Here is a 25,065-nt window from a genome sequence, read left to right as displayed (position 1 = left end):
GAAAATCTGATAAGGGAAATGAAAAGGCTCAATCTAGATATAGTAAGGGTCAGGTAAGTGAAGTGGAAAGACAAGGATTTCTGGTCAGATGAGTATGTTGTTGTTGTTGTTGTTGTTGTTGTTGTTGTTGTTGTTGTGGTCTTCAGTCCTGAGACTGGTGTGATGCAGCTCTCCATGCTACTCTCTCTTGTGCAAGCTTCTTCATCTCCCAGTACCTACTGCAACCTACATCCTTCTGAATCTGCTTAGTGCATTCATTTCTTGGTCTCCCTCTATGATTTTTACCCTCCACGCTGCCCTCCAATACTAAATTGGTGATCCCTTGATGCCTCAGAACATGTCCTACCATTCGATCCCTTCTTCTGGTCAAGTTGTGCCACAAACTTCTCTTCTCCCCAATCCTATTCAATACTTCCTCATCAGTTACGTGATCTACCCACCTAATCTTCAGCATTCTTCTGTAGCACCACATTTCGAAAGCTTCTATTCTCTTCTTGTCCAAACTATATATCGTCCATGTTTCACTTCCATACATGGCTACATTCCATACAAATACTTCCAGGAATGTCTTCCGGACACTTAAATCTATACTCGCTGTTAACAAATTTCTGTTCTTCAGAAACTCTTTCCTTGCCATTGCCAGTCTACATTTTATATCCTCTCTACTCCAACCATCATCAGTTATTTTGCTCCCCAAATAGCAAAACTCCTTTACCACTTATGTGTCTCAATTCCTAATCTAATTCCCTCAGCATCACCCGACTTAATTCGACTACATTCCATTATCCTCATTTTGCTTTTGTTGATGTTCATCTTATACCCTCCTTTCAAGGCACTATCCATTCCATTCAACTGCTCTTCCAAGTCCTTTGCTGTCTCTGACAGAATTACAGTGTCATCAGCGAACCCCAAAGTTTAATTTCTTCTTCATGGATTTTAATACCTACTTCGAATTTTTCTTTTGTTTCCTTTACTGCTTGCTCAATATACAGATTGAATAACATCGGGGAGAGGCTACAACCCTGTCTTACTCCCTTCCCAACAACTGCTTCCTTTTCATGTCCCTCGACTCATAACTGCCATCTGGTTTCTGTACAAATTGTAAATAGCCTTTCGCTCCCTGTATTTTACCCCAGCCAAATTTAGCATTTGAAAGAGAGTATTCCAATCAACATTGTCAAAAGCTTTCTCCAAGTCTACAAATGCTAGAAATGTAGGGCCTTTCCTTAATCTTTCTTCTAAGATAAGTCGTAAGGTCAGTATTACCTCACGTGTTCCAGTATTTCTACGGAATCCAAACTGATCTTCCCCCAAGGTCGGCTTCTACTAGTTTTTCCATTCGTCTGTAAAGAATGCGCGTTAGTATTTTGCAGCTGTGGCTTATTAAACTGATAGTTCGGTAATTTTCACATCTGTCAACACCTGCTTTCTTTGGGATTGGAATTATTATATTCTTCTTGAAGTCTGAGGGTATTTCGCCTATTTCATACATCTTGCTCACCAGGTAGTAGAGTTTCCTCAGGACTGGCTCTTGCATTGATGTACATGATGACAACACTAGGACAACATAGAATTACTCCCGGCAAGCAACAAAATTAAGAACACTGTAGAAAAATGATTTAAATGCAAAATGAAAGTCTTTCGTGATATAAACAGGCTTATTAGCTATAAAGTAATAAATGTATAAAGTGGATACATTAAATGTAACATACTTTGGAAGTGTAATTATTGTTATACTATTATTTCTGATATTTACAAAAGCTGTTATTTTAATGGCTCCTTGCAAATAGAGCGTGAGATGCTGGAACTAGCAGTTGTGCGTGTATAGTGTGTTCGCTTGTGGTGTGTGTGTGTGTGTGTGTGTGTGTGTGTGTGTGTGAGAGAGAGAGAGAGAGAGAGAGAGAGAGAGAGAGAGAGAGAGAGACTCAGTCTGTTCATTCAGTACTTTTTGGGGTGATTTCAGTTTGTGGGTGAAAATTCCTAATTGTTCAAGGAGGTCCATCTGTAGTCCTTTCTCAGCGATGTGTAGCACAGAAAGACTGTCATTGATATCATCAACAGAGTGTTCATGATAAGAAACGTGATGCAAAACTGGACTACCTAAGTTTTGAGTCGAAGGGCATCCATATGTTCTTTGTAGTGGGTTGCAAAATTTCTCCCTGTTTGGCCTATAGAGAAGGAAGAACAGGAGCCTGTGAGTTTCTATATGCTAGAATTTTTCTGCCAATCTCTAGTGGATTTATAATTGTGAACAATTTTATTTTTTTACTTTATTGTCAATGTGGAAGGATATTTTTATCTTGTGCGGTCTGAAAAGATTTGCAATTTATATGACACTTTGAAAAGGAATAGAAGACAGACAAACTTTGGCATTTCTTTCGTAGTTTCTAATGGTAATGGTGATGGTGTTTGCTTGAGCTTACTTTGGATTTTTTCAAAAAGGATGTTTATCAAAGAGGCATTATAACCATTATTTCGGGCTATAAGTATGCTCATTTCTTTACATGCATCTTCTTCACTGATAGGGATGAGGAGCATACATTTACAGATGACCTGAAAAAAAGCAGTTTTATGTTGGTTTGGTTGGCATGCGGTATTGCCAATGGTAACATCACTGGTAGTGGGTTTTCTGTGTATTTGGAAGGTGTGCTTGTTATTGTGAGTGGAATTAGTCAGGTCAAGGAAGTTAATTCCTTCGGTGGTCTGGTGTTCAGCTGTGAATTTAATATTTAAGTGCATTTTATTCATTTCATCTGCTAGGTTATTTAGTTCTTCTTTTGGATCATTGAAAAGTCTTATTGTGTCATCCACATATATTTTATGTTACAGAATTTTGTCAATAAATTGTGGGTGTGTTACTAAGTTTTGTTCCAGATTATCTATAAATATGTCAGCAAGCAAGCGTGCAAGGCTGCTACCCATTGCCAGACCATTGTTTTGCATGTAAAATTTGCCATTTAATGAAAAATGGTTACCATATGTGAGAGAACTAATTCAAGCAACATCATGAGTTCATAAATTTCTGCGTTGCTTAGCTTTTTGTATTTGATTAGTTTCTTTTGTATTATTGTGAGAGTGTCTTTCCAGCGGATATTGGTGTAGAGGTTTACTATGTCAAAGGAGGCAAATGTTGCTCTGTCTGGCACAGTTAGATCTTTAATGTAGTTGATTAACTCAAGTCTGTTGTTAATTGAAAAGCTGTTTTAAGAGGTGTAATTTTTCTTCAGTATATCATAAGTTTCTGGTAATTTTGATCCTGGGTTGTTTATTGCATTTACAACTGGACATTTGGGACAACCAATTTTGTGAATCTTTGGCTGAGATCTTAACCTAGGGCCCTGGGAGTTCATTGTAAAACAGTACTGAACTTCACTACTGGTCAGTAGAAAATTGCAGTTTTTAAGTAGTATTTTCAGCTTCTCTTTGTACTTTTGGGTGGGATCTGTTTGTACGGTAGCGTTCCCGCTTCCCACACCCGGGTTCCCGGGTTCGATTCCTGGCAGGGTCAGGGATTTTCTCTGCCTCATGGTGGCTGGGTGTTGTGTGATGTCCTTAGGTTAGTTAGGTTTAAGTAGTTCTAAGTTCTAGGAGACTGATGACCATAGATGTTAAGTCCCATAGTGCTCAGAGCCATTTGAACCATCTGTTTGTAGTTCAGTGATATTATTAGATTCAAAAAATTATTATTTAGTTTGAATGTTCATTACTGATGTGTACAGAGCACCTCTGATGGAAAAATAAATTTTGTTTGTTAAGGTAACATGTGTTTTATGATATAGCATCATTAAATCTTATTGTTATAAGCTCCAGTTACTTGGCTAAAAGATTGTTCTGATTTTTGTACTGTTTGTTCCCCATCTGTTATTGCCAATAATCATTAAATTAGTACATGTGACTTTCCTGCCCACATTACGCAAGTAATGCATGTTGCCATTTGCTTGTACTAACAAGTCTACTTTTGTAGCTGTGTTTGAAGGTTGCTCCACAAGTAAACCTGCCACTGATATGCCAGTGGTTCCTGGGAGCTCAGTATTATGAGGGTATTCTAGACTTGTGTGCTGTGTGTGCAGCAAAAGGTGATCCAAAAAAACTTGGAGAATACTTTTACAAGAATGGTGAACCCCCAGGTGATGAAGAAGGATATCGTGCTTATGTTGAAAGGTAAGGAAAAAGAGAAAACTTTCAGTTATTTGTGCAGAAACACTATTCATAGAAACGTGATACGAGGAAGTTTGTGCATTTTCTCCCGTGTAATAATTTGCAGTAGTTTCATGGTGTAACTAAAACTAGTACTTGTTATATAGTCGTGTTCTTTGATAGCTGGCACATTCGAAGAATGGTATAGAACACTGACTTGAGAATTAATTATGAAGTGGTGGTTTGAAATTTTGCAGCATTGGCTTTGCCTGTTTTGAAGCTTTGTTCGTGATATTTCAAGTAACATACTACAGAAATAATATAGGAAAAAATCATCACTACCTTGGAAGATATTTAGATATATGAGAACCTCACAAAGCATACAAAACAGATGGTAATAGTCAAACAGAGTTGCAAAATAGATGTTTTTTAAACAATTTTAATTGAATTTGGTTTTCTTTAGGTTTTGAAAAAATCTCCTTAATGATAGCCTAAAGGCTTAGACTTGGACATTATGTAAAACTTGAGATTACTCTCATTTTAATGGTAATCAGCATGGAATCTTAAATGAATAGACCAGCTCCCACAGAAAATGGTTTTTGGCATTTTCCAGTATATCTTATTTCGGTAGGATACTGTGTGGTACTGTTGTCAGAGTCTGATAAATGCTTGTGTTTCCGTTTAATTTTTTTATAATGCATCCGCCCCCAGCCCTTACTCAGTTCCTTTTCTAGTAATCATTTTTCCAAATGTAAGTTCGCAGATTAATCTGTTATCTGATAAGTACTTTTGTCTATTAAAATAACCATTGATAATTAATGAATATTTAATCACGCAATTTGTTCAAAAGTAGTGATATCATTTTGCAGTCTGAGCGAGTTCGCTCTCTCTCTCGCTCTCGCTCTCTCGCTCGCTCGCAGGACAATATTTAACCAATCTAGGGTCACACTTTGATCTTTGATCATAGCATATAGTATCTCAGTAGAGAATTGGTTTCAATTCATGGACACACTCGTAAATAAAATTTGGTTTCACTACTGACACCATTTCCCAAAATTTTTGAGAAGGTGATGTATTCTAGAAATCCAGTACATCTGCAAAGGAGGCCATGTATAGTGCCTTAGTGCAACCCACTGCTAAGTACTGCTCCAGTGTTTGGGACCACCACAAGGTCAGATCAAAGGAAGATGTCAAAGCAATATCGTCAGTAAACCACCACACGGATTTCAGAAGAGTTGCTCTACTGACAATGGGGTTTACACATTCTCTCACCAAATTTTAGGCCGGTCGGGGTGGTCGTGCGGTTGTAGGCGCTACAGTCTGGAACCGCGTGACCGCTACGGTCGCAGGTTCAAATCCTGCCTTGGGAATGGATGCGTGTGATGTCATTAGGTTAGATAGGTTTTAGTAGTTCTAAGTTCTAGTGGACTGATGACCTCAAATGGTAAGTCTCGTAGTGCTCAGAGCCATTTGAACCAAATTTTATGAGCATTGGTTAACAAAAATGCAATGGTTGATATTTCATGTGACCAACATCTACAACTCCACAAGCCGCCATATCATATGTGGCTGATGGTACCATGTACCATTACTAGTTATTTGCTTTCTTGTTCCACTCACAAGGCTGTCTATATGCCTCCATATGAGCCCTAGTTTCTCATATCTTAAACATTCTTACGTAAAATATACGTTGGCAGCAGTAAAATCTTTCCAGAGTCGTCTTTGAAGGTTGGTTCCAAAAATTTCCCCAAAAAAGGGGTCACCTTCCTTCCAAGGATTGCCCATTTGAGTTCACTAAGCATCTCTATAATAGTAAAGTGTTGATCAAAATTACCGGTAACATATCTGGCAGCCCACCTCTGAATTAATTTGACAACTCCCTTCAATCCGACCTTGTGGTGGTTCCAAACAATGGAGCAGTACTCAGCAGGGTGTTGCACTAGAGCCCTATACATAGTCTCTTTTTCAGATGAATTACATTTTCCTAAAAATCCCCCAATAATCGAAGTTGACTATTTGCCTTCCATACTGCAATCTTTATGTGCTCGTTCCATTCTGTTACTTAACAAGTCTCTGAGCCACTCGCATATCTGGGAACATACTCCGTATCCTTGTACCTTTGTTAACAGCCTGTAGTGGGGCACCATATCAAACACTTTTTGAAAATACAGGAATAAATCTTCCTGTTGCCCTTTGTCCATACTTTGCAGGACATCATGGGAGTAAAGGGCAACCCGAGTTCTGCACAAGTGGTGCTTTCTAAAACTGCACTGATTTGGAGACACAAGCTTTTCGATCTCTAGGAAATTTATTATATTCAAACTGAAAATTTGTTCAAGAATTCTGCAGCAAACCAATGATAAGAATATTGGTCTGTAGCTAGAAGTGTTCGTTCTTTTACCCTTCGTATATACTAGAGTCACTTGCATTTGTTTCCAGTCGCTTGGGGCTTTGCACAGGGTGAGAGATTCACGATAAAAGCTATCTAAGGAAGGGGCCCAGCACCATAGCGTACTCTTTGTAAATCCAAATTGGAATTGCATCCAGACCTGCTGACTTACTTGTTTCCAACTCTTTCAGTTGTTTCTCTATGCCAGGGATGCCTGTTACTAAGTTCTCCACATGAAAGTCTGTACAATGGTCAAATGACAGCATGTTTGTGTGATTCTACTGCATGATTGATTTCTTCGATGCAAAATTTAAAACTATGGCTTTCCTTTGCTCTCTTCTGCTGCCACGCCAGACTTCAACCCGCTTAGCAGTTTTACATTGGCACAAAATTTGCTTGGGTTTTCAGCAAGATCTTTTAACATATGATGGTGGTAGTTGTATGTTCTACACATTCATCTTTCTACAGTCACATGAATCTCTGCTAACTGTTCCCAGTTATCATTTGCACATTGTATTTTGATACGAGAATGCAACAAGCTTTGCTTCCTCACTGTTTTCTGAATGTTGTTGTTAAATCATGGTGGGTCTTTTCCACCCGTACTCCACTTACTCAGCACATACTTCTTCATACTATGATTTACAGTCCATTTAAATTCTGCCCATAATTCCTCTATGTCCATCATACTGGAACTAAATGATGATGTTGGTTCACTGTCTATGTGGGATGCTAACAAGTGCCTATCCCCTTTTCCAGCAAAATTTATTGCTTAGTAACTGTCATCATTACAATATCATGATCAATGATCCTTGCCTCTGTACTGACACTATCAATAAGGTCATGGCTATTTTTAATCACAAGGTCTAAAATATTTCTGTTGTGTGTGGGCTGTTGAACTAGCCGGTCAGTACAGTTTATGGAAAAAATGTTTAAAAGTACTTGAAAAGACCGCTTATCTGTACACCCGTGCAGCGAATTTATAGACATCCTAGTCTGTACACAGTAGGTTAGTCACCTCTAATATTGCTTGACTCATTATTTCCTACTGACCGTAAATTTTTTTTGAATGACACTCTATCGCAGCGGAATTGGGCGGCCAGTAAAAAACATCCTAGAATGAACTTGATTACGTCTAGACCTGTTATACGTGTCCAGATAACTTCACTTCACACTCAGATTCAGTCTAAATAGAGGCACTATTTTTGTCAGCTGTAATGAACACTACCCATTGCATGGCATCTAAAATGTCTTTCTGATGTACGTGTCATAAATTGCTAAATATCTCGAAGCTTTATACGTAAAGTTTCAGCCAGCTCTGTCACAAGAACTAGAGTGCGAGTAATTTCCTGGAGTTTAATAAATTTGGGAGTTTTGTTAACGGTAGAGCAGGCGCGCTGTTGTTCATAACATGACTAGGTGCACGGTGCACTTCCTACACATGCAAAGAATATCTGTCCTTATTGTTACCAAGATAAATATGAATGATCAAAATCTTAGTTCAACTAAACAATGATAAAATGAACTTAGCTAATATGAGCTAAGGCACTGTTTAGTTAAACAATAATAAAATAAACTTTATTATATCACTCTGTTGCCATGGACAAGTTTTACTCCACAGCAATGAATCACTCAATGCATTAAACAGTGCAGTTGCATCAGATCCCAGACAACCACTTACTCGATTTCTAGTATCTCATAGACTACAGTCTCATTGTGCGACTGTGCTGTTGGCTTCTAATCTGAGTCAATTTCTTGCATAATGAAAAGGAATAGGTATGAGCTCACAGAATTGTGAAACAACAATTGATTGGTGAAAAATAATATTATTTATCATTATAGGCACATCCGTTTGGAGGTTAAGAGTACTTAAACATCTACTGATAAAATTTTAACGGTCAAATTATTTTTACTCTGAATGACGTATGATTTCATTATCTGCATGTCAACTGGTGAGTGTTCATCAGAGTGTCTCAATGTACCACCTAGGCTTAGAAGAAACCATGTGCTGTAAGAATAGTATGTGGCATCCATCCCCTATCATCTTGTAAACATTTGTTTAAGGAGTTGTACAAGTGCTTCACAGCACATTTACTTGCTCATGAAGCTTGTTGTAAATAATCCACTGGCAGTTCAAAAGGCAATGGGAGGGGATCCTCAAGAGAACAGGGCATTACAAATGAAATCACGTAGCCATCTGACGTCATCTTCACCCTAGTGTTCCATGTCAAGAGTGAAACATTGACCTAGAAAAATCCAAGAAAGTGATAACAGGATCAGACACCAAAAGTCACCAGATCATAAAACATGGAAGGTGTAATGAAGACAGGAAGAGAAAACACATTTAGTGGTGTTAATTACGTACTCCATATAAACTATTCCCCCCATGCCACAAGACTGGGAACACTAACAGGAAAACTATGTAATAGTAAATACTTGCATGCCACGAGCATTAAGGGTGCAAATGACTCATAACACATGTGCATTATGAATCAGGTATGTGATTGTTGAACTGTTTAAACAGGAAGGAGGTGGAGCCATCACTACATTAGTATGGAAGAGAATAGGTACACCTCAGTACAAGGAAAATATTGGCCAGACAGATAGGAATTTTCATACAAGATTTAAAGAACACAAAGACCTAGCCAATTCCAGATAAGCCTTGACAGTGTATTTGATTGACAATAACACCAGCTGCAGCAAGTTAGCAATAACTGAACTGTCTACACACTGCGTAGAAAGGTCGAATACTTAATGTTCTGGAAGACTTTGAAATGTTGGTCTCATTTCCCTTCCTCTTGATACAATTTATAAACAATCTGACCTGTATCACAAAAATATTCTACGATCACAGGTTTGAATCCTGCCTCGGGCATGGATGTGTGTGATGTCCTTAGGTTAGTTAGGTTTAAGTAGTTCTAAGTTCTAGGGGACTGATGACCTCAGAAGTTAAGTCCCATAGTGCTCAGAGCCATTTCAACCATTTTTTGTAACATAATATTTTTCCTTGTTTTTAAATGTACAGGTTAAGTTCCTGTTATCCAATAAGCACAGAAAAAGATTCTGGAAAGAAAATGCAGATCTCATTGTATTTTCTCATAATAGGTAGAGTTTATTACTTTTTACTTGTATTGGTCAGGATGGAGAAATGGTAAGACACTGGACTAACATTTGGTAAGGTGCTCAAACTTCCAAAGTAAGACAGTGCAGAATTGTTCCTTTCCTTTGATAGAGCACAGTCCTTTTTCCTTCTCTACACTTTCCCAATCTGATTTTTTTCCCTTTCTCTTAAGACCTTATTTGTGACATGATGTGAAAATTTAATTGCCCTTGTCCTCTTATTTTTAGGTGAAAGCATGAGTATTGGTGCTTTAATTGTGCAATAGCCTCATGTAAAATAACATAATTTATACTATTGTGTATGTTATAACAGGATGGAATGTTACAAAGAAATTACTTCAGTACTGGGTCATCTGTATAATCAGTCTCTATTGAATCCGTATGCACCAAGGATACCATTGAAACCTGGTGCAGGAGTACCAAAAGATGGGAACCAAGCCTCACCTGCTGAAGCTGAAAAACAGGTGAATTTTAAGTAATTTTCTATGGCACCAAAGTGAAATAGTTTAGCTCTTGTTGTCTGGTAATAATGTTTGTAGGTAAGTCCAGGAATTTCCGTCATGCAACTTCCAATTGAAATATTTTTCACAACAGTGTGTATAATTTAAATTTTTTTCCATGTGCAGATGAAGAAGATAATACAGCAGGCACTGTCAACAAAGGATGAACTCCTGCATGTAGCCATATACGACTGGATGTTAGGAAAACAGCTTCTAGAGCAGTTAGTGACAATCTCTGAACCTAGCTTTGAGAGATACTTGAAGCATTCTGCAGAGCGCAACAGTGATAGTAATTATATCAATGACCTACTTTGGAAGTTCTATGAGAAGAATGAAAATCACGCTGAAGCTGCACAAATTTTGCTTAAAATGGCAACAACTCCTGGGTAATTAATTATTACAAATTTTATATTTTTTATTTGTTGTTCTTGCTCTTGATGACATAAAGCATTCTTAATCAGCGAAAACCACTTATCTGTAAAAGACAATGAACATTCTCTGTGACCTGCTCATAAAGTTCCAAATTTTTAATTTTATAGGTCTTCTCTGAATCTTAATCAGCGGATAGCTTACTTAGCTCGAGCAGTTATGTGCATGCGTAGTGATAAAGTGGGTTGTGCACCTCATCTAGGAATTGTGCTTCAGGAACTTGAAGACAAGATCGATGTGGCCCATGTACAACAACAGGTAATTTAGTATGCCTTCAATACATCAGTTTCTATTAAACCAAGACAGTGACTTTCATCATTTTTTAAAATAATAAAAGTATTTTACAGCCATTCAAAATGGACGATTGTTTCAGTCACCTGCATAGTGGTGGTGGCAATGTCACTTTCCTTATACTTTGACATTAGAGAAGAAATGGTAGTTTTTTTCTTCCAGAATAAAGAGTCAGTCCCCATTCATTGACATAAATTGTTATCATCATATTTGTTAATGTCTGGAACAAATTGTTTGAGCCAGTATACCACTTGGAGAATTATCTTTCTCATTGTTTGAGAAACATTGGGACATAAGATTGCACAATCTTAAACTCATTTCTCTCCTTGCTTTGGGAATCTATTGATATTGGTAGTCAGATATATTAAAACCAAAGATTCCAAGACTTACCAAGCGGGAAAGCGCCGGTAGATAGGCACAATGAATAAAACACACACACAGAATTTGAACTTTCGCAACCGGCAGCTGCTTCGTCAGGAAAGAGGGAAGGAAAAGGAAAGATGAAAGGATGTGGGTTTTAAGGGAGAGGGTAAGCAGTCATTCCAATTCCGGGAGCGGAAAGATGTCTGCTTGTGTCTGTGTATGTATGGATGGACATATATGTGCGTGTGCGAGTATATACCTATCCTTTCCCCCTAAGGTAAGTCTTTCCGCTCCCGGGATTGGAATGACTCCTTACCCTCTCCCATAAAACCCACATCCTTTCATCTTTCCTTTTCCTTCTCTCTTTCCTGACGAAGCAGCCGCCTGTTGCGAAAGCTCAAATTCTGTGTGTGTGTTTTATTCATTGTGCCTATCTACCGGTGCTTTCCCACTTGGTAGGTCTTGGAATCTTTGTTTTTAATATATTTTTCCGATATTGGTAGTCACACATTTTTGTTCTTTTGCCCTAAGTTATACCAAAACCATTATCAGTATAATGATCAGAACTAAAGTATCTTCATACATGAGATCCCCCCGCCGGTGGTCCTTCTCATCCCCTTCCGTGCCCCCCTTCCTTCCTCCCTCCCTACCCTCACCCACTTTAATGCCTCAGAAACTTCCTGAAATAAAATGTTTTTGCGCATACAAAGAGCGCTCAAAAAGTTGTGCACAGTCGTCTCTTTTCTCTTTTTTACCATCACTTGACACATTTATCCTGCTATCATCATTATTTCAATAATACACGGAATAATTGTGTTCAGAAAATAGTGGGGTAAAGAATTTGAGATGTCACATATACATGGCATAAGCAATGAGTATAGGAAATAAATCTGAAGAGAGGAAAGTAGTGTTTATTTTAGGAGCAGTGTTATAGCGAGTGAAGATAATCCATGCAGCTACATTTCAGTCTCTCTGTGGACATTTATTTTACTTCAAAAACAATCGGGACAGTCATAGGAGTCATAATTGAAATATCCTTCAGTTGCAAATAACCTAATTTTGGTCTAATCTAGAAGATTGGGAAACTATGCGTAGTTCCCTGCCATTATGTAGACAGGAGTGACACCACCAGCAGTCGACCAGTGGTGTTAACGCCCAGAAGATGACCCCTATGTTGGGTTGAAACCGATTGGCGGTATAATAATATTGAATGCGATTAAGACTGTTTTTTAATAACTGATTAATCATACTAATCGCTGCTTCATCTCCCCAACCATGTTGTCCAAAATAATCTAGAAGAAACAGAAATTTGTGACTTCCATAGCATATAAAATATGTTGGTCAGTGCTATAGGTAGACATTCCATTATGTTACAGTCTCCCAAAAACAAATTTGTCTCAATTGCCCAATTCATTAGAAAACTGCTAAATTGGAGAGTAATAGCTTTTTCAGACTAATTGTACACTACCAGTGTGCATCATAATTGCATTTGAAACTAAAAGCTGTAGTATTAGGCTCGTCACTGTGTGTTCTCTCTAGTGTGGCCATTCCTCAAATTTCTCTTATAATGCAAAAATTGATTGAATGGCAGTTATTCTCTTTACTATGAAGTTTAACAATGTTAGTGACAGTTGGTGATTCTGATTATCAGATTTTTCTCTGATACTTTTGTAATGTATTTCTCATTGCTTTTCTGCAGTTTGCAGTACTTACTGCAGTCCCTACCAAAACTCATCTTAATCATGCAGCATCCCTGGACCAGTTCCCCCTGATGTGCACACCCTCCTTTGACAAGAGGCATCTTCCCAGCTAATAAAGATGGAAAAATTTGAAAAACAATAATATGTAATTGAAAGTACATTCTTTAGGAATAAGAAATTTAATCTACACAAAAACTTCTCATTAAACACATCCTTGGTATCACTATGCCCAGTTGCGAACGTTTGGATGTCAAACGTAGATATGTCATCGATGCTGCTTCCACCAGAGTTGACCACTCATAATAACTGGTGAGTCGTGGCATGCCAGTATCTCGGCAACACATTACCAGTGTGACTGAGACATCTGGAAAAAATGCTGGCCAAGGCAGTAGGCAGTCTCGCACATCAGAATTATAACAGCTGCTATCCAAATTACCAGCTACACATACCAGAGGCAATAATGTTGTGTACCCATTGTGGTAGGTACGGAGCCTACACAACGAAGAGTGCAATTTGATGATACTTGCTGTCCTTGAAACTGCCACAGATCGATACTGCCGTAATGGTGCTGTACACAGAACTGGGACTCAGCTAAAAATTCTACATTGCTACTCTTGTAATTTATTGTTGTTGGACACAAGAATGGTCGTAGTGCAGTGGAAACCTAATGTCATTGCACTGTCTGGCTCGTTACTTGTGCTACAAACAAGCCTATTTCCTGTCTCGAGGCACAAGACATGGTTTTAGGATCCTGTACGGCCAAAATCTGTCTGTCCTCCCAGGCACTAATCGTGTGGGGCCATTGAGAGCCTGCATAGTACAGAATATGGCCATCTTGAGTCAATGGATATTCCATACTTGTATGATAGTAATGAGTTGCTGACCAAACTGAGTTGCAATATTATGGAACTATGAACCACATTCTCAAAAGGCCATAATTTTCCCACTGTCTAATTCTGACATTTGCTGGTAGCTACTACTTGTCCTTAAATGAGTAGGGACCTGAAAATGTAAATCTGTTTTTTAGGCAAAATTAACATTTATTTCCTTATTTATTTTAAATTAATTAATGTATATATTGAAAAAGTTCTCATGGTGCCTGAAGACAAAGCTTTGGATCTGACTATATAAAAAAGTAGTTCATTTGCAATGTTGTTCGCATGTTTCCTTCTTTTGGCTCTCTTTAAGCTTTAAACAGATAACTGTTCCTGTTGAAAAGTGGCAGATTTTTCTGACCCCTCTTCAAGGTGTTTCTCCACATTATATTTTTTTCCCCACCCATTTCGGTAATTGGAAGATCTTTGCAGGACAGCCACTCAACACACCTGTTGTGTGTTTTCTCCAGAAACAGAACTCAAGTCACGGGCCATGTTATTAAAAGGTACTAAGGATCAGTTATCGCTTCTGGTGTTGTGAGGCTCGTAATTGAACTCTGTGATGGGCCAGATTAGTGTCTCCTCTCATTTCAGATTAAGAAAAAAAAAATAACAAGCAATACGCAGCACCAAGCATTTGGTAATGGCTGTTGCAGAATTGCTTGCTGAGGTACGCAGTGTTGTGAGGTAGCTAAGACCTGACTTCTACCAATATTTAGCACATCCCCAGTTTAAAAACTCAGCCATCTATCACAGACAGATCTAAATGTCCACAAAAAGATAAACCTTTGAACTTCAGATAGCAAGACAAATGTATACATTTCTTAATGCTATGTCCAATGGCTGACTCCTATGTTGCACTATACAGGGTGTATCTCACGCAAACCATTTAGCTGCTCACAGTTGGTGTGGCACCATATCATTGAACACACTGATCTCTTGTTCCGATCATGCACCTTACACCCCCCCCCCCCCCCCTCCTCCTCCGAACATGTTCTTACATTGTCTTTCCAAATTAGACTTCACCAGATGATGTGCAGTAAGAGTAAACAGAAACTTTAGTACAATTTTGATATTTACAAGCAAAAAATAAAGATGTTTCAATTACCTCTGATAATACATTATGAAATAGATTTACATTTTGTGAAACTGGATTGAAGTTAGCTGTTTGTGACAGTTTGAAAATTTCTGCTGGGTCAGAACCCGAACCTTGATTTCCCCAAGTGGTCACCTTAACCACCTTGGCTATCCGTGAGCACCTCCAGGACTGACCCAAACTTCCATATCTCATTGAGTCCACAACTATAATGCTCACACATTTTGTAATTATCGCAGAGGGAGAGAAAAATAATTTATCATTTTAGCCTGTCGTGTGATAATTATCATTAAATTGGCTCTCATTTTGTGATAAAAGGGTTCATCTGTACAGAATTTGCTATGAAATAGCACATACTAGGTAATTTACATTCTGGCATTTTGAGACAGAATTTGCAGCTATACATGAATTCATCACAAAGTGCAAATTTTTTAGGACCCTGTGCGTGAGGCACTAAGCGATTTTCTGACAAGTAACCAACATTCTGATTAAGAAAGCTATTGCATAATCTTTCCTTGCTACTATGTGTGTACTTTCTGCAGTTGTGTTGAAATGCTGATTATTTGCATATCCAAGCATCTCAGTTTGACATTTGTTGTTGCAGTTTAATGACTAGCAGTACAATAACTGTCAAAGGTACTTTTTTCCACTCATGAATGTACACTATGTAATGTAATATATTAGCTTTCGTCAGTTGAACATCTTAAATACAGTCACATATTTTAGTATATAGTTTGTATCTTGAGTAGTGGTCTACAGTAAAACAAAGTTGAACTGCAGATCTCACCTCATCCCTTTCATTGTGGGCACTGCAAAGAGCTCCTGCAGTGTCGAGAAGTTGCTATTGTGCCCTTAGTAACAATAGATGTGCTTCTTAGGCATCAGATTCTAATTTGTATTTCTAATATTTCAGACCATTTCCAGGTCTCCATAATGGTGTGATAGTTTTCAGTGTTTCGTTAAAGCATATACGTAGTATGTAGTTCCTGACAACCAAGGACTCCAGTGGCTTTTACATTTCCTTGAATATAGCACCCTTCTTTCATAGTTTCACACTGATTTATCAGTTGTTAATAACTTTAGATCAGTCTTTTCACAATTACAAAATTACTGCATAACATTGTTAAATTTTATTTCTTACAGATTTTGGACAGAATTTCATCCATGCCCCGTTCAGCAAGAACGGAAGAAGCAGTTGAAAAGCTAAATAGCTCTCTTATAGGCTGCACAGAGGTAAGAAGCAAGTCTGGTTTAAATATGTTCATGAAAAAGTCAATGAAAGATGCTATATATACATGTATCAAAACGTTTTGTGTCACCTCAGTTCCGAGAGTTAAGGAACCTGTACACAAAATTTGAATAGAGATCAACATAAACAGCATTTCCACACTTTTTACTGCTCATGAAAACCACACATTGCATGTTGTACCACCGTACAGCAAGACCTTCAGAGGTGGTGGTCCCGATTGATCTACACACCGGTACCTCTAATACCCAGTAGTACGTGCTCTTGCATTGATGCATGCCTGTATTCATCATGGCATTCTATCCACAAGTTCATCAAGGCACTGCTGGTCCAGATTGTCCCACTCCTCAATGGCGATTTGGGGTAGATCCATCAGAGTGGTTGGTGGGTCACGTCGTCCATAAACAGTCCTTTTCAATCTATCCCAGGCATGATCGATAGGGTTCATATCTGGAGAACATGCGGGCCACTCTAGTTGAGCGATGTCATTACCAAGAAGGAAGTCATTCACAAGATGTGCACGATGTGGGTGGGAATTGTCGTCTCGCCAATAAGCTGCCGATATGGTTGTACTATCAGTCGAAGATTGACATTCACGTATCATACAGCCATTATGGCACCTTCCATGGCCACCAGCAGCGTATGTTGACCCTGCATCACGCCACCCCAAAACAGCAGGGAACCTCCAACTTGCTGCACTCGCTGGACAGTGTCTCTAAGGCGTTCAGCCTAACCGGGTTGCCTCCAAACACACCTCCGACGAACATCTGGTTGAAGGCATATGCGACACTTATTCCTGAGCGGACCATTCGGCATGTTGTTGGACCCATCTGCACCACACTGCATTATGCCGTGGTTGTAAAGATGGACCCCGCCATGGACGTTGGGAGTGAAGTTGCGCATCATACAGCCTATTGCGCACAGTCTGAGTCATAACACGACATCCTGTGGCTGCACGAAAAGCGTTATTAAACATGGTGGCGTTGCTATGAGGGTTCCTCCAAGCCATAATCTGTAGGTAGCGCTTGTCCACTGCAGTAGTAGCACATGGGTGGCATGATCAAGGCATGTCATTGACAATTCTTGTCTCTCTATCTCCTCCATGTCCGAACATCATCATTTTGATTCATTTTGAGATGCCTGGACACTTCCTTGTTGAGAGCCCTTCGTGGCACGAAGTAACAAAGTGGATGTGATCGAACCGCGGTATTGACCGTCTAGGCGTGGTTGAACTACAGACAACGCGAGCCGTGTTCCTCCTTCCTGGTGGAATGACTGGAGCTGATTGGCTGTCAGACCCCCTCTGTCTAATAGGCACTGCTCATGCATGGTTATTTACATCTTTGGGCAGGTTTAGTGACATTTCTGAACAGTCACAAGGACTGCGTCTGTGATACAATATCCACAGTCAACGTCTACCTTCAGGAGCTTTGGGAAAAAGGGGTGATCCCAAACTTTTTTTGGTGTGTGTGTTAATATTTTTATTTTTTATTTATTTATTTATTTGTTTGTTTATTTTTTGCATATAAAATTTTCAGTGACTCTTTTGATCATTACCAATTAAAGCTTTAATTATTAGTTTTATACGTATCTTTCAAAGTAATTTGTGTGTTGTGACTTTATAGAATAATCATTTGAATTCTTACATTTGAGTGTAAGTAAATTTGTATGTTCGACCCATTGATAGTAGAAACTATGTATGTAATCTTGCCAAATCAACCAATCACTCACACACATCACAATTATTAGTAAAGAAATGTAATAAACATATAAATCGCAGAAAGCATCAGTCCCACATATCATCTTTCAACAGTGATATTCTTTAACTATCAGAGTTTCTCTATACTTACCTCTACAGTTGTCCAATTTCATGTCTTCTAATAAGAAACATACTTCATTAAAATGCTGTATTGTGCACAATTAATTCCAGGGTAGTAAGGATGTAACAGTCCATTTTAGGCACCATTTTCTTGCCCTTTTAATTAAACCTCACCCCGATTTATTATCCTTTTTTTTTCTCTTTGTTGTAGAAATTGTGTATTTTCAGCTATGTTTTATCTAATGGGTATCTGAGGACATAACATACTTTGGAAGAAAAATTTCTGACTTCCAGGTTTATAGCAATGGCTTATAAATATTTTTATCTGTTTCCCTTTTAATCATTCTGATTATCATGGCAATGCATTTGTGAAGCAGTACACCTTTACTGTGGGGAGAACAATTTTTTATCTTAAAAATTACTGTTACATGCGCAAGGTAAAGACTGACTGTGTGTGTGTGGGGGGGGGGGGGGGGGGGGATGCTAAAATATCTTGATAATAAATACTCCACAAGGTAAACTATGCTTTACACCAGGGTGTTGTATATCATAGCAGTGGCTAAGAATTAGTATGATCAACAAAATCCATCAAATCATCAATGCTTCCACTCTTAAGTATTAAGATCAGCTCAGCCAATTTTAGAAATTTGTGTAGGGGTAATGACTGGCTTACAACAGGGTTGAATAATGTTCTCTGAAATTTCAGAACTGCTACTGCTAATGTCAATTTCTGCTATGGCATTTTGGCATAGAGACTTATGGCAATCTTCAGATGTATACTAATGAAAGCCAAACGAGTATGGTTTAAATGTCTCAGATTGCAGGAGGTTAAGCCTCTCGTGATACTAAGGAACAGTTTTAAAAGGAATTTAAGAAAATAATCTGTGTGAAACCTAGGGCTTTGGTCTTCATTTTATCAAGTTCTCAATCAGAATATATACAGATGATACCTGCATTCCTCCTCGCATTGTCTTTGCCTTCAGGATTAATTTTCTCCATTTAATGCTGAACTGATAGCTGTTATAAAGGTGTTGGAATAGATGAGGCGTAAATGATAGAACAATGTTCTAATCTGCACATTCCTGCAGAATGTGTACTCTGCTTAAGAAGTACATCAGGCAACCCCCAGGCCTCCATTTAGCTACTGCAAACCCATTGAGTGAATTTAAGATTATGCCATGTAACAAGAGTAACCAACCCAGGAAAGTGAGGAACTGTTATAACATACCTTAACACAGTTCCCACCATTGTTAGTTGCCACTTTCCTGTTCAGTGTTAGCATCATTGAGAGGAAAAACATTGAAAGGAGGAATGGTGAACCTTCCTTGTTGTGTAGTTGTGATACATTGGCCACTAACAAGATCAGCAGTCCGATTTTGGGGTACTGATGACAAAATTCTCATACACCTGTTCCAACAAAACATCCTCTGCTTGTGTGAGAAGCTTGTCACATTTTTACTGAGTATGTACTGTTACCTGACAAGTGAATTGCAAATATAAAAAGTAAATTCCGCTCTTTAAATAGTAAGTATGGTGTCATCAATTTTCTGTCTCTATCTTTATTTAATACTGATTCTCTATCTGCCTTAGTTAAAGCATTGAATTTCATTAATGAAATAGGGTAACAGTTATTGAACTTAATGAAATAAAATCATCACAACTTCTGAACGGTTTCCGTTGCGACATTTAAACTGCACGGTCGACCGCAATGGGGCACAAATGAAATTAGTATGTGAATATAGTTTAGCGACAAAGCTCGCTTTCATTTGGATGAGTTCGTCATCAAACAAAATTGATGCATTTGGGGGCTGAGAGTCCGCGTTTCACGATTGAGAAGTATCTTTCCCCTCAACAGGTGACTGTGCGGTATGCAACATCCAGTCACGGAATAATCAGTGTGATATTCCTTCATGGCATGGTGACTACCAAATGGTACATGAAGGTCTTGGAAGATGATTTTATCCCATTATCCAAAGTGACCCTGATCTCAACAAAATGTGGTTCATGCAAGACAGAGCTCAACCCCATTGAAGCAGGAGAGTGTTTGATGTCCTGGAGGAGCACTTTGGGGACCATGTTTGGCTACCATATTCTCCGGATCTGAATACATGAGACTCCTTTCTGTGGGGCTATATTAAAGACATGGTGTACAGCAATAACCCCAAAACAATTGCTGAGCTGAAAACAGCCATTCAGGAAGTCATTGACAGCATCGATGCTTCAACACTTCAGCTGGTCGTGCAGTATTTCGTTATTTTTCTGTGCCACATCATTGCCAGTGATGGCAGGCATATTGAACATGTCATAATCTAAATCCAAAAATTTAGACATTTACATGTTGACTAAAGTGTGTGTATGCCGTAATTTGTAACTAATTTAGTTCCCCCCACCCAGTATATGAACTGCCGCCCCCCCCCCCCTCCCTATACCCTGTCCTCCTCCTCCTCCAGTGTCTTGTTCACAGGCCTTAGAAACAATGTCAGTACCCTCTTATAGTAGTGTTGTAGGGCATTAGGTTGCAATCTTTGTTCCTTATTTATTTTCAGCTAATTTTCCATGTGACATATGTTGGGAAGGCAGCAATGTGGAGCTACGGTCATAGAATGACAGCCAACAGACACAAGGGCAGTGAGCATGTAAAAGTTTGTCCAATAAGCAAGTATATTTGAGTGTGTCTAGCAGTGCAGTTATGTCTTACTAAGCTGCTGCTGTACTTGTTTGAACAAAAGTTATTTCGTGCTTTCTATACATTCGCAAAAATGAAAACATGTAGCCTTAAGATTTTATTATTAACAACATTACACCATATACTGTCTTATGGGGACTATTTTACTGCAGTGTTGTTTCTGCAGTGCAACTTATTATCTTAATAGTGCAATAAAATTACAGTACTCTTAGCATACCAGTAGTTGATTTATTTGTCACCTTTACACAGTATGCATGACAAAAAGTTTGAGTGTAATGTAACAAGCCATGGATAGGAATTTGAAGTTCATCTGGCTTCGGCTGTTAAGCCAAAATTGTTTAAGGGTAACAGTAGTAAAACACAATAGTTTTAAGTTACAGACCAAAGATTTAACACAGGCCTCTAAGAAACCTGACAAATTTCAAGGAAAGTTTTTGAAGGTCAAATGTAACAAACAACTACTAGCACAAATTTAGTAACCGGTAAAATATTTAAACAAATTCGAATGTCCAAGTTAACAGGCTCATTTTAAATTACAGACCGAAATTTAACATGGTCTACAGTAACTAAGTAATACATGAAACTGATCAAATAAAGCCAGATATGGCGTGGAGGAGACTGTGCCATGTGCACGCTTCCTACAGGTGGCCTCTAGTGGCTGGCCCACACGTATACAGTTGGAAATTGATCTAAGTACGCACGCACGGCGACACTACATTCGGCACACTCACACTAATATTCATTCATAGCAAGATACAGCACACGTATTGCTCATGTGAAGAGGGATGGATGAGATGCCAGTGGTCCAATGTGTGAAACATTCATCAGATCTGGAGTGGCAGGAGCTGGTGCTGGCGTTGGGGTGGGGCAATGTGCTAGACAGGCATTGGAGCATAGTGCCGGTAAGCGTGGAGATGAGGGTGTGACCGAGGGTGGGGGACCCCGCGTGACACCCGACAACAGCGCCAGGCAGGAGGGTGCCATTGCCATCTCCGTGTTGTTATCAGCAGGACAGGTCTCGGTGTAGAGGAGACGGAGCTGGACCGACTGGAAATGATGCTTGAGGTGGTGAAGGTAAGAGGGCAGGTGGAGACAGGCCCGACCAGAGCATAAGGAAGCTGGAACCCAAGGGCACCACACGCGGAGGAGACAACTAATGGGATGGGGGCGCCTCCACAGCAGGGAACAATGGGTGTGAGATAGTGAGCAGCGACGGAGGCCACACCCATGAACCATTAGCTTCCGGCAGTGTGCAGGGGCAAAACTGATCAAAGTGCTACACCAGCCATACATCATAAAAGGACGTCATCTGTCACAGAATCCACAACAAACTTTTTCATGAACATATGCTCTAGTCATTCAGCCTCCGCAATTGACTGACAGTTGAATGGCGGAGCCACAACGAAGCAAATGCTGTGACGGGAGCTAAGGTATGAGAAACTAATTGGGCTCCATTGTTGGAAACTAATGTACAAGCCAACCCCACAATAGGAGGGAGGGGGGGGGGGGAACCTCAAAAGCATATGAATTGTGAACACAGTCGACATAAAAAACACACACACACACACAACAGAGAATGTAAGGAAACTGGGAAAATATATCCACAACTGAGAGCCAGCAGGAATTGAAGAAGGGACGCACAAAATCTACATCAATGTGTTCACATGGCTGGTATAGAAAGGAGTAGCAGGACAAGGGTGTCCTGGAAGCTGCCTGTTGTTGAGCACACTGCTTACAAGCCTCAATGAAACGGACAATTTCACCATCAATCCCTGGCCAAAAAACATGTCAAAGTCATGATCACAACCTATAGGAACATAGGACAAAGCATCGACATTTTCATGTTTATACATAGTTTCATAATGGATTTCCTAATTGTAGCAAGACAAAAATAGCGCCCAGCGTTGTCAGTGGTATGCTACCTTGTCAGGGGAGGAAGTGTAACATTTAAACAAGAAAACCGAGGATTTATGGTCAGTAGGAAAATGAACTTGGAGCCATAAAAAAAATAAAACACTAAATTTGTGAAGAGTGTAGACTCTGGCAAGAGCATCTTTTTTCCATCTGAGAGTAAGACTGCTGGGCCACGGTGAGAGATTGAGGTGAAAGCGACAGATCAATCAGTCGTTGGCATACCGATGCACTGGGGACTCCGCTAAGGCTGTACTGTGAGGGCAGTTGCCAAAGCTGTATGATCGTCCAAGGAGAATGTAGCTAAACAAGGGGATGACATTAGTTTGGATTTCAACATTTGAAAAGCACATTCACAATCTAGATGCCGGCAAAAAGGTACATTCTTGCATAACAAGGAATACAATGGGTGGGCCAATGTGACAGCACCTGGCAGGAATTCATGGCAGCACGCTATCTTCCCTAGAAAGGCCTGAAACGCGTTCATGGATGAGGGGGCGAGGCATAGACGTAACAGTTGAGATATAGTTTGGCAGCAGAAAAACCCCATTCTGCAAGATCTTGAATCCCAAATAAACAATAGAAGGTTGAAAAATGGAGATCTCGCAAGCTTTCACCATAAGCTGGCGGACTGTAAGGCAGAAAACAAGGTGCACGAATTTTTCAAGTCGTTGGCCTTGGAAGAGCCAGTGACAACTATATCAACCCAGGACAGGCATAATCATTGGAAGATAGCAGGAGACCTAGTCACACTAAAATGATGACACGAATATTGATAGAGACGAAAAGAAATATTCAAAACCAGAACTTGGCGAGACTCTTCATCCACAGGACCTGCAGATACGCTTCAGAAAAATCAATTTTACAGAAGTACTGCCACCACCCCCCACCTTCCGCCCAATATTTTTGCTGGCGGTTCCTCCAGCCGTAACAGGTTGCACCACCACTAGAGATTGAAGCCATCCAATTCTGATTTCACTTGATCTTTCCAGGCAACAGGAATAGGACGTGCAAGACAAAAATGACCCCAAGCTGTGGATTTCAAAGAAATATATGAGTAGAAAAATTAGTAGCACACCCTATACCTTCCGAAAATAAGTCCGAAAACTCATGTTTCCAATTCTCTCTTACATACTGTGCCTGATCGGACACAACTGCATTGGTGTTAGAAAATCCAAATGCCTGTAATGCATTCATCCCAAACAAGTTTTCAACGTTGGCATCAGCAACCACCAAAAATGTAATGGAACGAACCACTGACTTGTAAGAGGTAGGTGCCATAAATGGTCCCAACAGTGCAGTGTTCTGTTTGTCATAACTGACCAGCTCCTGCATGGCCGGTGTCATACGTTGAAAATTCAATGACATCACTGCAGCACTTATGTCGACCTGTAGCTGGAGCATTTGACAAGAAACATTTAACTCGATAAACTACTTGGAAAAATTCACAAGATTTGGAGTCACACAGTTAATGCCCATGTCCATATCCTGAGCAATCTTCGGCAAATGACACATGGAGACAAAGAGGACAAGACAAAAACAGAGAATGCTGGCACTGTGGCGGTCGCAGCTGCTTGGGCTGCTTCGGTCTGCTCTCCGCTGGGCCCGCATGCTTACCAATGCTGTCACCACTGCCGCTTCCTCATGCAAGCTATCTGTCGTCATAGATGGCACATCTTGTGACACTACTGGCACACTGTCACACTTCAATTCTGTTGCCTGCTACCACAAAACTTCCAAAGATTGTGCTATTTGCAAAACTTCTTCCAGTGGGGGTATTCACATAGTGAAGCCTTCTGGCACACTATCTTGTCCGGAGCTAAACTTATTATTGGTTCACGCACCATAGCATATGTATAGGGGTATTATGGGCATCAATGATGAACTGATACTTTTGGCTAAGTCCATGAAGTTTGGCAGCCCAGGCCATGTGTGACTGGCTTGGTTTCTCGTGGCATGACATGAGTTAATTTGCAATGGTACTTGGACAATAAATTGTACATGTGATCAGAAGTAAGAGCTGCCAGTTCTTGTAAGACGGCAAGCTGACACAGTAAGTGATACACCTTGGGTGGAATCCACGAGAGGAAGTAGGCTTTGTTCAAATTCGGACCTGTCACACTAGAAGCCAAAAAATGTTGTCTTTTTTTTAACTCCCAGTCCTCAGCTGAATCATTATATAGAGGAAAAATGGGTGGGTAGACTGGTGGAATGGTACCTTGTCTGTTAATGAAAGCCGACAAAAGTGGTCATTGCCGAATTAGGTTGTTGAATCCGAGCCAGTAGCACGATGTCCATATGACTAAACCTCACGAAACTGCACTTAAAACACTGCACATGCGAAAGCCATTCCAACTCGTCCCCAGTTGTGTAACCAAGTAATGCACAAAACTGATCCAAGTAATGCAATTACTGCTTTATACGTAAACCTCTGAATAAGAATAGAAATAAGCCTCTGGTGACTCCACAGACAAGACAAAAGAATCATTCAGAAGTGATACACAGA

At 39.6% G+C, this 25,065-nt stretch overlaps 1 protein-coding gene across 1 annotated transcript in view; it reads left to right on the top strand.

Moving 5' to 3' along the window:
* The window catches only part of LOC126266642 (nuclear pore complex protein Nup155), a 223,436-nt gene that overhangs the window by 157,056 nt on the left and 41,315 nt on the right, over positions 1–25,065 (top strand). Inside the window, exons 18-22 of the mRNA XM_049971033.1 lie at positions 3,965–4,161; positions 9,957–10,107; positions 10,270–10,529; positions 10,683–10,830; positions 16,041–16,130. Of these exons, the coding sequence (XP_049826990.1) occupies positions 3,965–4,161; positions 9,957–10,107; positions 10,270–10,529; positions 10,683–10,830; positions 16,041–16,130 (846 nt within the window). The remainder of the gene's footprint in view (positions 1–3,964; positions 4,162–9,956; positions 10,108–10,269; positions 10,530–10,682; positions 10,831–16,040; positions 16,131–25,065) is intronic.

The sequence above is a fragment of the Schistocerca gregaria genome, chromosome 4 (genome assembly GCF_023897955.1).
Source record: "Schistocerca gregaria isolate iqSchGreg1 chromosome 4, iqSchGreg1.2, whole genome shotgun sequence".
Classification (NCBI taxonomy): Eukaryota; Metazoa; Arthropoda; class Insecta; order Orthoptera; family Acrididae; genus Schistocerca; species Schistocerca gregaria.
Note: the sequence above shows the minus strand (reverse complement) of the source record. Positions and strands in the feature narration are given on the sequence as shown.